Source organism: Idiotropiscis lumnitzeri, chromosome 15 (assembly GCF_059441095.1).
Source record: "Idiotropiscis lumnitzeri isolate Australia: NSW breed Sydney's pygmy pipehorse chromosome 15, RoL_Ilum_1.0, whole genome shotgun sequence".
NCBI lineage: Eukaryota > Metazoa > Chordata > Actinopteri > Syngnathiformes > Syngnathidae > Idiotropiscis > Idiotropiscis lumnitzeri.
The window spans coordinates 2,987,017-3,000,917 of record NC_142405.1 but is presented as its reverse complement, the minus strand read 5'-3'; the positions used below and the strand labels follow the sequence as shown (position 1 = coordinate 3,000,917).

The window sequence follows — 13,901 nt, the reverse complement described above, 5'->3', positions numbered from 1 at the left end:
TTGTAGAATACGTCGCTGGTATCGATAGAAAGAAGATAAACACCCATCGATTATCCTCACGAGATTCCAGTGGCATGTATGTTCGACTGTCTTAAAAAGAAGAGATCGGCTTGGCTTGGCAGTGGGAAGGGTATTGACAGCATTGCCCATACACCTGCCTGATGAACCAATTTCAATGAGCAACAAAAAAAAATGCCTTTTTCCTGGCAATACACCAGACACGTGAACCAGAAAAAAATACTTGCATCTGCATGCCCACTACATCGATGATCGTTGTGAAGTGGTATCAAACCATTAAAAGGGGCATCTGTCAGAAGGATATAAAGTTCATGAAATTGCCATCATTGCATTCTCGGCGTAATTGCCATTTCTCCGACAGTTCCTGAATCCATCACCAGCCCGCAATGCGATAGATTGCCTCTTGATGGCGCTAATGCGTCATTGAGGTTGATAAGGGGCGGAGGGAGCGGGGCGGATGTGAGCTAATTGAGCTGGTGAAGATTTGTCAGCTGGCGAGTGTAGTCCACAGCCGTTTGGTTTGCGCAAGACTCCGCTCGGGTCCGGTCCGGATGTATGGAGGTTGCGCTCGCTTGGTTCTCGAGGCGAACTCGACGCGCTGGATTTTAAAAGTACAAACGACGAACCGTGCCGGTTACTCTCGTCGACTCTCCGACGCCGAATGTAAACAAACAGTGGCGCGCAATGACGAGAGGAACAAAAGAGACTCGGTGTCTTCAACTAACCAGCAGCTAAACCGGCCAACATTAGCCGACGTGTCTGGGACGACATTGAGACCGGGTACGAGCACTTCAAAGATTTATTTTGTGACGACGAACAAAGGCTGTAGTGGACGTGAATGAAAAGCTAAAGCAAAAGACAACTGGTTAGTTAACTAGTCGCTAGTGACTAGCTTACTGAGGGATGCTAAAAAAGCACTAGCTCAAAACAGTCGTCTACTACCCAATCGTGAGAGAACAATAACATTTCCAGCTGCTTTATTATGCATGGATGCAATGTGAAGGATGCCATTTTGAGTGGGTTGGTGCCTGTTAAATCCTTTATTATTTTTTGAACGTCAGATGACTTCTTTCTGTATTTTCTCCTAAACAGAATTTTCCAGAAGGGCCCAGTTACATCCCCGTCTACCTAAAGCCGAACTGGGTTGACTATCATTTGGCCATGGCAGCTGTGGTTGGTTCACCGCCACCGTGGTGGGTCGACCTGCTGCACCGACTTCCACATTTCAACTTCAAGTTGGAGCAAACCAGCAGCGACTTCCAGCCGTGGAAATGGACCTATCAACAGGTATGCGTCCGAGAGCAAACACTTGGCATGGTTTGGTTGACTACGGGTGGACTTTTAGTTCCAACTCGGGATTAAAGGGATTCCTTTGTCGACAAATGACATGTTAGCACCTGTTCTTCCGCTTCACCTTTTGAGTCTAGTCACCATCTGTTGACCTATTTCTAGTAGTTCGGCCTATTCCGTTTTGGAGACCAGCTGGCATTGTCTAATCCAAGCCAAAGCCACCTTTGATTTGGGCGGGGATCTCTTCTTCCCATTTGTTGTATAAATTTAAGATTTTTTTTTTTTATGTTCATGGACTCAAAAGCATTTTGACATGATGATGTCGTTGCAATTGTCGCCAATGTTCAAACTGGGATGAAAGGCAGGCTTTGAATTGTTGACAAACACACATGCACGTTCCTCCATAACATATTTCAGAAATCAAAAATCCCTTTATTGTCATTGTACTCAAGTGTGCAACGAGATTAGAGAGCTCCCCTCTCCAGTGCAAAACAACAATAATTCAGATAAATTAGATAAATAAGAGAAAAGTTAGTGCTATATGTTAGTTTATTTAGTTAGTTTATGAACAAACACTTGATAAAAGCACCTATATAACGTATTCTTCTTGCTCACATTGCTTTTCTCACCAATAATGTTCCATTGGCGCAATTGAGTTGATATCCGGCAAGCAACACAGCTTGAGGCTTATTATTCAATATTCTTCACTGAAACGTGTCACAATTGAAGCAATTTTGTCAATAATGGTTGAATTATCACGACATTCAGGTAGTTAAAGAAGACATTTACTAGCACTAACCTTATCGACATTTCCAAACGTGACATTTGGTCTTAAGTAGCCCGTGAGCATACTTCTCCATTTATTTATTTTTTTTGGTAAGTGTGATTCAGATCTCGATTCCAATTCGTTTGAAACAGGAAGACACTGCCCAGACATGCGTCATCATCTTATTGTCTTTGTACTGACAATCATAAAGTAAGTACTCTCAAAGGCACACTAAAAGAGATCTTTTGTTTGGCTTCACACATCTGCCCCAAACGGAAGTCGTGTTTGAAGTCACATTTTTCCTGAGTTGGCACCTTTTGTCTTTGTTATCTAACTCTGAGGTGTCATTCAAATTAACAGCGACGTTTGCTCTTGTTATATTTACCAAAGTATTTTTCAATTGTATTTGTGGTTATATTAAATCAGTTTACCATTTTAGTATGGCAGTATTTTTTTTCACTCACTACTATTTGGAGCATGGGCGTGTCTAGCTCTTTTTTCTTTTTTTGAGGGTGCTCAAACACCTTAAAATTTGAGCGATTGTATAAAAGCGTTCAAACCAAACTGTACTGGTTTGGAATCTTACATTTTAAACCGCAAAAAAAACAAAAAAAAACACATTATCTCTTCCCCTTTGACTCAACGAATACCCCTTGATTATCGGCACCCCTAAACCTGTAATACTCGAGTTATTCAAAATTAAGAGTACCCTTGAGTACAATTTTTGCCAACGATGCACTTTTCAAAAAAATGGGCAACGTTGCCATTTTTAGTGGCCGTTCACACAGCCCACGCGTTGATTTGACCAACGAAGGGAAACTTAACATTATTTTTAGTATGAGCCAATATCGGCAAAACATTTTTGGAGGTCGGGGCAATCAAACACGCTGAGCTGCGTTTGTCTCCCAAACACTTAGTGGTCCATTAACCTGACCTTGTCGATTTTAATGCTTTCCATTATCGCTCCATTATTCTCGTCACTACAGTCCATCCTGTTACTGGGAGGTGTGGCGCTGGCCTGCCTGGCTCTCAACCTGCTCTTCCTGCTCTTCTACTCGGTTTGTCTGTGCTGCCGACGCAACAAAAATCCCGACCAACCCTCGGCCGACTGCTGCTGCACCGCCTGGTGCGTCGTCATCGCGACGCTCGTGTGCAGGTGAGCGCAGGACAAGCCAAGCGCAACGCGTGTTTTCGCACGACACGCACAGCGACGCCAACGGTTTGCCGGCGCGGTTCGTTTTGGCCACAGTGTGGGGGCTGACCATCTGGTCGTGTGGTGTTGAGCGTTTTGTTTCCTGTTTTTCCCTCCGTATGTTGATGAGCTGCTCGCGAGACATCGCAGCTGATTCAGCAACGCACCAAAAAAAAAAAAAAGCGACGGGACCTTGAGGACGACGTCAGCTGCATCACAATCATTCTGATTGCTCCGAAAGGCGTTTTGTTTTATTTTTTTCCATTAATAAGCATTCATGCTTGCAAAAACATCACTTGTCAAATCCAAGTTATGACGATGACTATTTTGGACACGTAGCTTCCACCAATATTAAAAACAAAAAAAAGCTGTGCATATTTTCCATACTTCCCCCCTCGGTTGTTGTTTTGTGCGTGTGTTGCTTTTTTAGCTCTTGTCCATCCTTTTCACACCGCAGAGCGTGAGAGGAAGAGATTAGCGGCCCAGGAAGAGGGAAAAACACAATGATGCTCTGTTGGCTGCACACCACTCGACTGTTCTGACTGCAGCTTGAAGTGGCGCTCGTGTCATCACCCCTCTCGATTAGGAAAAAAGAGCAATGCTCTGGATAGATGTCACAAAAATGTTTGAATTGAGATATTGCTTTGATGACTATTTTTTTTTGTCCACCGACCATTTTGTTCCTAGTTCAAACCCCCCCTATTTTTTTTTTTTTTTTTTTTGAGAACGAAACGCTCACCAAGGCTGCTTGGCTTTAACTGACGAGATTGTGCCTGCCTCTTTGGCGCCATTAAATCGACCGATAAACGATTTGTGCATTCGAATACCGAAAATAAACATCCCAGTGCTTCCACCAGAGCGACTTGCGTCCAACCTCTCCTTCCAAATCCGATCTGATAACCCAGCCAGAGCCGTCTTTGTCCGGACTAAGGCCTTCGGGGCGTACATATATAAGGATCCGTACTGCCGTGTTTCCATGGTTCCGTGTGGGGTGTTTGAGGGTTAATTTGGGGTTCACGCGTCCACCCCCCCTCCCTCACCACCTCACTCGCTCACTGTCGTCTCCTCCGTTTGTCTTTTTAAGCAACCCCCCCCCCCAGTCTTCCTCACCACTCTCTCCTCCCTCCTTACTCCCTTTGTCAGCGCCGGCATTGCTGTGGGTTTCTATGGGAACGGCGAGACTTGCGACGGAGTGAATCGGCTGACTTATTCCCTGCGCCACGCAAACCGCACCATCACTGGTGTGCAGAAGCTGGTGAGTATTAAGTAAACCATTCAGCGTTATTTTCCCCACTTCGGCCACACGACATGTTGTGCATTGCTCCAACCACTTGATGCCCCCCCCCGGTTTTGGGTGCAGGTTTCCAACAGCACATCCTCACTGAACCAGGTAGTACACGGCAATCTGATGGCGCTCGAGTCCCAGTACGTCAAAAAGAACGAATCCCAGACCGCCGTCCGGAAACTGCTGGACCAACTGGGCAAGCTGGTCAAACAGATGGCAAAAATCCCCTTCTGGGACAACAGCAAGAATCGGGTCTCGCTGGAGGAGCTGGCTGCCAGGATCGAGCTGTACGACTGGTACAGGTGAGCCGCTCAGTAACGAAGACCACGCTGTGGTGGGGATGACGCGTTATGACCTGGAGTGACTTTCAAGTTGACAGCTTTGCATACTCGAGAGCGTAAATGACTTTTTCATAATATCAGTATGTGCAAATGCTCGGCCACCTCGGTATCTCTTGTGTTGTTGGATCTCATTAGCGTGAGTCGTGTGGGCGTCAAGGTTTTATGGCGCTGGAGGTAATGAGCACAGATGCTATCTGGGGTCTCATTCTCTCTTTTGCCTTTTCACCCGCCTGTTCATTTCACTTCCTCCTTTGCTCGGGTATTATCTTTCGGTTGACAGTGATGAAGGAAAGGGGGCAACAATGGCAGATGAGGATCAAGTCAAATGAGATGGTTACGACATAGTTATTACCGTTTATTTCAGAGGTGAGGGGCAAAGTGTGAATGCGAGCTGAAGGTTTGCAAGACAATATCTGTGTTTACAACGATTCTGTTTGTTAAGATGAATAGCATCAGCATCCCCCCCCCATTTTTGTGTTGTGTCCGCACAGGTGGCTGGGCTATCTGTGTCTGCTGCTGTTCGACATCCTCATTTGTCTGCTGGTGCTGTTCGGCCTCATTCGCAACTCCAAGGGGACGCTCGTCGGGTGAGTCGCTGCGCAAGATGAAGTGCACGTGATTTGTAGCCACCGACAACAGAAGGATCTGTAACGACGGCGCATAAAAGTGGCCCGACTCACCTTGTCAATTTAGCCGAGTCACGATGATTTCATGCTTTATAAACTTGGGAAACTTTGTGGCACACACCTTCCACTGCCACTTCTATATTTTGAGCAGCTGCTTCTTCACACATATATTTATTTACAATTTATTACATTGATTGGCCACAATATTGCCGTATTTACCGCTACTTTTGAACGGTGCAGCTTTTCTTTCACCACTAGGGGCGCTCTATAGTTCAGAAAATATGCTAAATAAATCTTGATTATTATTATTATTTTTTATTTTTTTAAAAACAACAACAGAAGTGTATTGCGCGTGAATATGATGATGATACATAATTACAGTCGACTTGTAATGCTCCTTAGGGTATGCTTGTTTGGTGTTGTGGCTCTGGTGGTCAGCTGGGCCTCCCTGGGTCTGGAGTTGGCTGTCTCGGTGGTGAGTGTCCGCTTCTCAAGTCAATATCACACGTTGTGTTTTTTTTTTGTTTGTTTTTTTTACTGCTCTGACAATACCCTTCCCCCACCACCTTCACACTCTTGTTAGACCTCCAGCGACTTCTGCGTGGCTCCCGACACATTCATCACCCAATTGGCCAGCAGCTACAAAGTCGTCAATCAAGGTATTTAGTCACTCACTTGTGATGAGTTACGTTCTCAATTTTTTTTCCCCCTACTGTGATCGCTAAACCTCAAGTGAGACACTCACGTGAGTGAATAGCCAAGTCTCGGCCCCCCTACGCCGCTCTCAATGCTGTGATTATTGTGCAGCAGTGGGACGGCATTGTTTCTCAAGAGCAGGCCTTGTCCACCGCTCATAAAAAAGCTTCTAAAAGCGGCTGCCAGCAGTGTCACAGGGCCATGGGCTGTCTTTTTAGCCTGAATAGAAGCTTCTATACCGCCGCTCGTTTTAGTAATTGCCGAGATGATGGCATGGCTGTAAAAATGCATTTTTTTTTTATAGAGAGCCGTGCAGAGCGGATGAGGCAAGTAAAAATGAAGTCGAGGAAGGGGTCGTCAAAGATTATTGAGCGAAAGTTTTCCTTTTTGGTGTATTACTTCTCCTTCGTCTCCAAAGGCTTCACTGACTTACCAAAGCAAACTTTTTATGTGCTTTGACTTGACAGGGAAGGGTATTTGGTTTTTTTTTTTCATTATTTTGATTGTTTTATTACATTGAAGCAAGCCTGGCTGTTTTCCCAGTTCCATCCCTCCCATCTCTTTCTTTCTCCTTTCGTCCCACTGTGCAATCGTGTCAGTCCACTAACAGGCTCATAATCCATCTGAGTAACAGCTGTAGGTGGTTGCATATTAAAGCAAGCCTCAAAGACAAAACGCGCATTTGACAAACGCTGCAGGGAGTGGGCCAACTTTGTTTATTTATTTAGCGGGCCGCAGCGCTCGAACCAATGTCAAAGCTGGAGCACTCGTATTCACCAAAGCTTCGTTCTGAGGTTCATATGAGAAGCTGAACATTTGTGGTGGAGTAACAGAGGAGTATTCGCGGGCCAGCTAAAAACAGTCTATATGTAGATTTTTTCAAATTTTTGTGGTTTTATTAATCCAATCCAATGTTTAGTTTTTAAAATTAATATTGTCATTTTGAATGTTACTATTATCATAGAAAACGTAAAATGGTTTAGTGGTCATTTGGTATAATAGCCTTGCGGGCCAAATATAATTACACTGCGGGCCAAATTTGGCCCGCGGGCCATAGTTTGACACTTATCATCTAGATACTGTGTTCTTGTGCGTTGAGACCTTGGTTAACGGACAAACTTGTCATGAGTCAGCCCCAGTGGAAACAAACGGCATGTTTGACTATCTTGCTTCGGTGGCACACAAAATGTTCAGATGCCACAGTGCTGATGCACATTCTGTGACTTCCGTTGTGCCGATTACTAGCGCATGTCTTCCCCTATTTTACATGGCCCGTTTCCACGACATACTAAATGTGTTTCATCTGTCTGTTTTATCCACAGAAATCCTCAATTACTACCTGAGTTGCGATTTGGAGCCTGCCAACCCCTTCCAGCAGGTTTGTTTCTTCTGACAAATAAGCTTTACTTGTAAGCCTCTCACGCTCTTTGACCGTGTTTTGCTGACGTCACTGAAATCCCCGCAGACGCAGCATTTAAAAAACACTTTTTTTTTCTGTACAATGTGCGAATTCGGTGCACGAGGCCACGATGAGTCACTCGGGTGCCTCAGACACGATACACAAGGACAATAATCCCATTCTGTAGCGTTTCCTGCGTTTTGCTTCACCGGGTTTGTGTCGGAAGCCAAAGACGAACACGCTAAAATGGGACGTCGCTTCTGCAACGAATCCATAGTCTGACTTCATGAATAAATGAAAGACTTTTTGAGAGCTCGTACACATCTATTGTTAACGCCGCGACTGAAACGGAAAAAGATGCGACGGTGCCGACAGTATGTATTTTGCGTCAACTATAAATGGCAGCGGCGCATGAGCGTCAAAAGTGTATGAAAGGATAACTTAAAGTTGTCTTTCAGAAGCTTTCCGGGAGCCACAAAGCGCTCGTTGAGATGCAGGACGGCGTGCTGAAGCTCCTGCGCTCGGCCACCAGGGCTGACAACCTTGCTCAGGTATGTCTCGTTACTCTCCAGCCTGGACAGGAGCGGCCATGTTGGGGCTCACTGATGTCATTTAGTGATTACGGGCGGTGAAGCGCGGCGCACATGCTGACTGCCCACCTGACGGGGGAGGGGGAGGGGGCCTCGCATTATGTCGCCTTTCGTTCAATACATGGCCGCGTTATTGTGCGTTGACGGGCACAAAGTGGAGCTCATTCACACGCACAGAAATGTGCTGAGCTGGTAGAGGCATTTGTGAGAGGCAAGCAGACATATTTGATACTAGAACAGTTGCGAGGGCAGCGAGGTGTGTAAATAGAATACGAGTAGAGTGCTGAAAATGGCGAAGAAAGATCACCACTCCTTTATTTTTGTTTACGAGCTTTTCTTTGTTGTGAGCCACGTTGGATCTGATTAAAAGTCCTTTTCTGCATATTCTGAGTTTAACCACCCCTCCCCCTTTCTTCTCACTCATTTCCAGGGACGTTTGGAGCAGATCCAGGGGATACTGAACACCACCGAGATCAGCCTTCATCAGCTCACCGCCTTAGTGGACTGCCGCAGCCTGCACTTGGTGAGCGAGCCGTTATACGAAGACTCGGGGACGTGTACGTGTTGTGACATCGGTGCATTGCAGCTAAAGTGCCATAAAGCTACCTTTCGTCCATGCTTGCGCAGCTGACTCCACTTGTCCTCAGGAAAAACGAGACTTCCTGTCGAAATGAAAGCGGCCCGATGATGAGAAGTCGCTCCTTTGCGTCCAATTTCCAAGTGCACACGTGCAGACAAACATTCCACCCCCGGCCGCATTACCAAGCCGTGTATACAGGATGGAGATTGTCGTGTAAATTGTGAGGGGGGGGGGGTTGTAGTGCGTTTTGGATGTGTGTGAGAAAATGTGCTGCTTCCTGTGTGTGCAGTCGCGCCAAATGTGAGCTCAGCGCTTTTGACCTAGTTTGACGGCAACGTCGAAGAACGAACCGCAGCTTCCATTTTATGAGCTGAGTTTTTCTTGCCTTCTCCGCAGGACTACGTGCAGTTCCTGATGGGCGTGTGCTACGACGGACTGGAGGGCCTCATCTACCTGCTGCTCTTCTCCTTCGTGACGGCCCTCGTGTTCAGCTCCATCGTTTGCAGCGTGCCTCACACCTGGCGCAAGACGCGGTAAAAGACGGCAGCGCTTGTCAAAACAGCATAAAAGCTTTTGAGGGGCGGAAGCTCCTGTGTGCACTTACAAATGATTTATGAGAACAATCCCATCAATTAATCATGACCTCACAACATTTATTCCAAGGTCTTGTTTTGGAGAGACCACAGGAAGGACTTAGATACCGTAAACGAAAAGAACCGTGAATATTTTTGCCTACAATTTTCCCTTTCCAAACATCAACTATACACCAGCTGCATCCTCAAGTCCTCAACTCCATCCTCCCGCCCCCTTACTCTGAAATCGCGAAGAGTCGGCCTAAATGTGTCGCCGCCTCTGCCAGTGTTGATTTCATCCTTTCGCAACGGAAGGTGGAATCACTCTTGATGCCTCCGTCCCACCAGCCGCGGTCAGGTTTCGCCGGAACATGTTCACACAAGCCCAGCTGTCCGCCACGTAATTAACGGACCCCCCTTCGTAGCAATGTGGGGGTGGGGTGGGGGTCATCTGTCTGATCGCAGCTGGAGCTTCCTGTTCGAGCTGAGGCAGCCTGTTCTCTCGTTAAGCATTTTTAGTTTGAAGTGAAAAGTTTGTCTTTTGTTAGAACGTGCCAAATGAGCAGATGAAAACACAAGTGGTGCAAACGGCTCCCACACGTCAAGTATGCTTGTAAGGAAGTGCAAATGTGCTTTTAAAAATTCTCCTGTCGTCAGTGAAGAAGATGCATCAGCAAGTGTCCGAGAAGCCAACAACAAATGTGACCACGTGGCACCTCTCTGGTTTCCTTTGTACTTTTTTTTTTTTTTTTTTTTTTAAGTGGGGCAGCGGCTCCCTCTGGTGGCAACTCAGTGTCTTGTTCCGTGTCTCGGCAGGGCGGACGAGGACAGCGACAGCGACTCACTGGGCCGGGCCGGCGGGCGGCAGAACCAAGATAACCTGTACCGGGTTCACATGCCCAGCCTGTACAGCTGTGGAAGCAGCTACGGCAGCGAGACGTCCATCCCCGCCACCGCGCACACCGTCAGCAACGCGCCCGTCACAGAGTACATGTATGTGGCGCATAGGGTTTGAAGCGACGGGTCCAACCCGGTGTTTTTTTTTTTTTTTTTTTTTTTTTTTTTTTTAAGGGCTGCCTGCACAGAAAAAAGTGGCAAAAGGCAATTTGACGTTCACTTGACACTAAAGCTAACTAAAACCAGTCCTTCAGCTTAAAGATATGTCAATTAACACACAGTGACCAAACATATACACTTGCATTTAATATTTTAGAAAAACATTTAGACGTTTTTCTCTATTCACAGCCACTCCCTTTATATATATATATTTTTTTTTTGTTGACAAAAACCTGCAAAGGGCCCCAGGCTATAGTTTGAACACCACTTGGGTTAAAATGATTGCACATGAGTGAAAAGTATTAAATGGCGGCAGTACATGCAGCTGTTCCTCTCCAGCTGTGAAACCAAATACTCTTATGGGTGATCGGGTCAATGGTCAGGATCTTCTCCACTAATCTCTGTGGAAAAAAAATGTTTCAATTTTTTTTTTGTCTTTATATAGGTTAATATGTACACAACAGAGCATCCTTCCTCACTTATGATCTCACTACGTTTTCTCCAGCAGGGCTCAGAACGCCAGCTCCCGCGCCGAAAACACACCCTTGATCGGACGAGAGTCTCCTCCACCCTCGGTGAGTTCAAACGGGAAAACGGCCTCTTCCGCCACGTTTGCGCCAAGCGCTACTTTTTCGCATTTCACAACAGAAAATATTGATCCAAGCAGTGTCGTTTGGTCTTAATGTGGCTATTTAGAACTCGCATTCGAAAAGATACTGATGATAATAATCATTCTCTAATTCCTTATTCGAGTAGTGCAAGTTTTCAGGTTCCCCTTCTAACATCACTTCCAATCGAAAACCTCTAAACGCCCCCCCCCCCCCCCCCCCCCCCCCCGATTCCCTCCACTCTCCTCCCCTCGATTGCCTCTGTGTCTGACCTGGACACTGCTTCACGTTTCTTCTCTACACTCTTGTCACCCCCCCACCCCTGTCGCCAATCCGTCCAGTTGTATTTGACTCCCGCCCACACTAACAGTGGGCACAGCTGGCAGCTAAAGCCTTCGGACAGCTCCAGATCGTTTTGGTAACTTCGTCTGCTATGCTAACAGGTACACAATATGGCAACCCTCGACCCAATCCGCAGTGACAACCAACCGCCCCGCCTCCCCCATCCCCAAACTACCCCAGCTCTACTCCGCAGTGTCCCACCTGATGTTTGTCGCCTGTGGTCCCTCACCCCCCAGGCTGCATGTTTCCCTCCCGAATGCGAGGAATGATTTCTTTATTCACGCTGCAATTGAAATGTAATCCAACAAATTGTTTTCACCATGAGACACATTTGAGGAGAAGCGACGTAACAAAATGGAGTTATCAATACAAACCGTACTGAGGTAATAAAGTCAGATCAACAATGACGGCACACTCGCTATTCCGTGCCTTGCTGAATTCAGCCGACGAGGAGGCCAATGGCAAAGCAGCAATTTATACACTAAACTGTGTGTGTGTGTGGAACCACAACGTTAACGTTATTGGGTAAAATCACTCTCGGTGGGCCCTACAGAGAACCTCCGACACAAGCAAGTTGTTTAAAAATGAATGTCCCTGTACGCACTTCCTTTTTGTAAGTCGTGCTGCTTCCGTGTTTGGCTCAGTCGCCTCCTGCAGTGTTTCCCAACCTTGTTCGAGCCAGATATCCATTTTATGTACGTTCAAAAAAATGTACTAAATCTCACGGCACACAAGTTTTATAGAAATTTCTGCATTCCACTGTTCTGACGGTCTCCATGTGAACGAGCGCGGATATATTTCTGATGAAGTAACGTTCACCCAAATTATTGCATACTTTTCCCGACAATCTCTCCGCTTGGTTGGGAATCACTGGCCGACTGCACTCCCGGGTGTTTAGCTTGAAAAGTCACCACTTTGCAGCCACGATGGGTGGTGCATGTGCAACCTCTGTCTTCCTGCCCCGCCCCGCTATGAAGAACTTTGTCAAGAGATGTCATATTTGGTTGAGTGAGTTGAATCTTGGTTTGTTTTCCTGTAATGTTCGGTTGGTCATGTTTTTTCTTCCATCTGCTTCTCACTCGCAGTACACCTCCAGCATGCGGGCAAAGTACCTCGCGAACAGGCGACCAGAGCCCAACATCCCCGCGTCAATTTAGCCGGAACTGGAAGCAAATGGCCGGCACATCTTCGAAGCCACACCCCCTTTCTTTTTTCCCTCTTCCCGTCATCTCTTTGGATCACTCTCACTTAGTGCTTTTTTTCTTTATTATTATTTTTTTTAATCCAGATTCTTACAGCAAGGAGTCATTTTACTGGAACTGAAAAATCCTGAAACCTGACAAAAGGAGGATTTTTTTTTTTTTTTTTTTTTCTGACTTTTCCTGTGAAGACCTTTTACAGAGCACTGGCTCAGTCTCATCACGATGTCGACGGACTGTACATTTTACAGTGTCTTAGCTACTTATGTCTTAACTCTGGTGTTTGGGACCAGTCGTCGTGCACAACTGCATGTCTTACAACGGAGCATTTTTGTTGTCGTTGTTGTTGGAAATAGTCCTACGGCACCCGTGAACTGCCAAGATGTGAATTTGGACGATTCAATGAGCTGGCAACATGAGGAAGGTAGAAGGGGAGCGAACCGTCAATACTTGAGACATCAATGTACTACTGGAAAACTTTTCTCGCAATTTCACACAGACGTTTTTATTTTCAGGCATCAACACAGAACACAATTGTGACTTCTCCAAATCTGCCCGGCAACAGCTTATGCAGCTATCACAATGAAACCGTGAACAGTTGATGTGAAATGTGCGTTTTCAATTTTCTTTGGGGCAATGCAGCATCTGACAAATGTGTTTTAGCATTTTTAACAAATAGAAGAAGACGACGAGTTTACGCCCATTGGTCGTCGTATTTTGTTTGCAGGAGAACTTCCAGATGGTGCCAATCCAACTTTTAAATGTCTTCAATGAGCCTGTTTTTTTTTTTTCACCCTCAAATTGTTTTATGCTCTGTACACTTGTTTTTGTTTGGCCGTCATGTTCTCGCTCTTTGTTTCATTGTTGGATATTGAATATTGTAAAAGGAAAAATTTACTTCTAAAAATTCCTGACTTTTACATTTTCTCTTTGAATTTTAGAATTTGAAGCCGGCACATAGTGTGGCTTCATTCATGTGGATATGGTAGCTATTTTTATTTTGAATCAGGTTTTATTCTCAAGTTGTTTTCTACAAAATCTTCAACATGTACGTGGGAGAAAACAAAATTACTGTGCTTATATTGAGCTTGACTGCCGTGTTAAAAAAACAAAACAATAAACCAAATTTAACTGTAGTCTTCCTTGGTGTTTTCATTCCATTATTAGACACTAGGTTGCAGCAGAACACCACTGCCCTTGTATGGACCAGCTTGTGTTGAAATGTGGGGGTGTGTGTGTTGGTGGTGGGGGCGGTAATTCTGGTTACATATGACAGCGAACATAAATCTGAAACTTGTAAAACAAAAAGCCGGAAAGAAAAGTCACTGATCATTTGCGCTG

The 13,901-nt window shown here is 45.7% G+C and overlaps 1 protein-coding gene across 4 annotated transcripts; it reads left to right on the top strand.

Annotated features, from left to right (window-relative positions):
- Nucleotides 1–476: 476 nt before the first annotated feature.
- Nucleotides 477–13,696, top strand: ttyh3a (tweety family member 3a). 4 transcript variants are annotated; one of them, XM_088317510.1, is made up of 16 exons: nucleotides 477–798; nucleotides 1,111–1,305; nucleotides 3,061–3,230; nucleotides 4,410–4,521; nucleotides 4,627–4,853; nucleotides 5,384–5,479; nucleotides 5,921–5,993; nucleotides 6,102–6,177; nucleotides 7,537–7,592; nucleotides 8,072–8,164; nucleotides 8,634–8,726; nucleotides 9,180–9,316; nucleotides 10,172–10,348; nucleotides 10,920–10,986; nucleotides 11,361–11,462; nucleotides 12,447–13,696. In XM_088317510.1, the coding sequence occupies exons 2-15, from the start codon at nucleotides 1,180–1,182 to the stop codon at nucleotides 11,439–11,441; spliced, it is 1,584 nt and encodes a 527-aa protein (XP_088173636.1). In that variant the 5' UTR covers nucleotides 477–798; nucleotides 1,111–1,179; the 3' UTR covers nucleotides 11,442–11,462; nucleotides 12,447–13,696. The 4 variants fall into 4 exon arrangements, with proteins under 4 accessions (XP_088173636.1, XP_088173635.1, XP_088173637.1 ...); XM_088317509.1 differs by having other exon boundaries at nucleotides 10,917–10,986; XM_088317511.1 differs by lacking the exon at nucleotides 11,361–11,462 and having other exon boundaries at nucleotides 10,917–10,986.
- The last annotated feature ends 205 nt before the right edge of the window (nucleotides 13,697–13,901 follow it).

Coding starts and splice junctions, on each gene's coding strand:
- ttyh3a (XM_088317509.1), top strand. CDS start 1,180: ATGGCAGCTGTGGTTGGTTCACCGCCACCGTGGTGGGTCGACCTGCTG. Junction 3,231..4,409: donor ATCGCGACGCTCGTGTGCAG/GTGAGCGCAGGA, acceptor TCCCTTTGTCAG/CGCCGGCATTGCTGTGGGTT. Junction 7,593..8,071: donor CTGCCAACCCCTTCCAGCAG/GTTTGTTTCTTC, acceptor GTTGTCTTTCAG/AAGCTTTCCGGGAGCCACAA.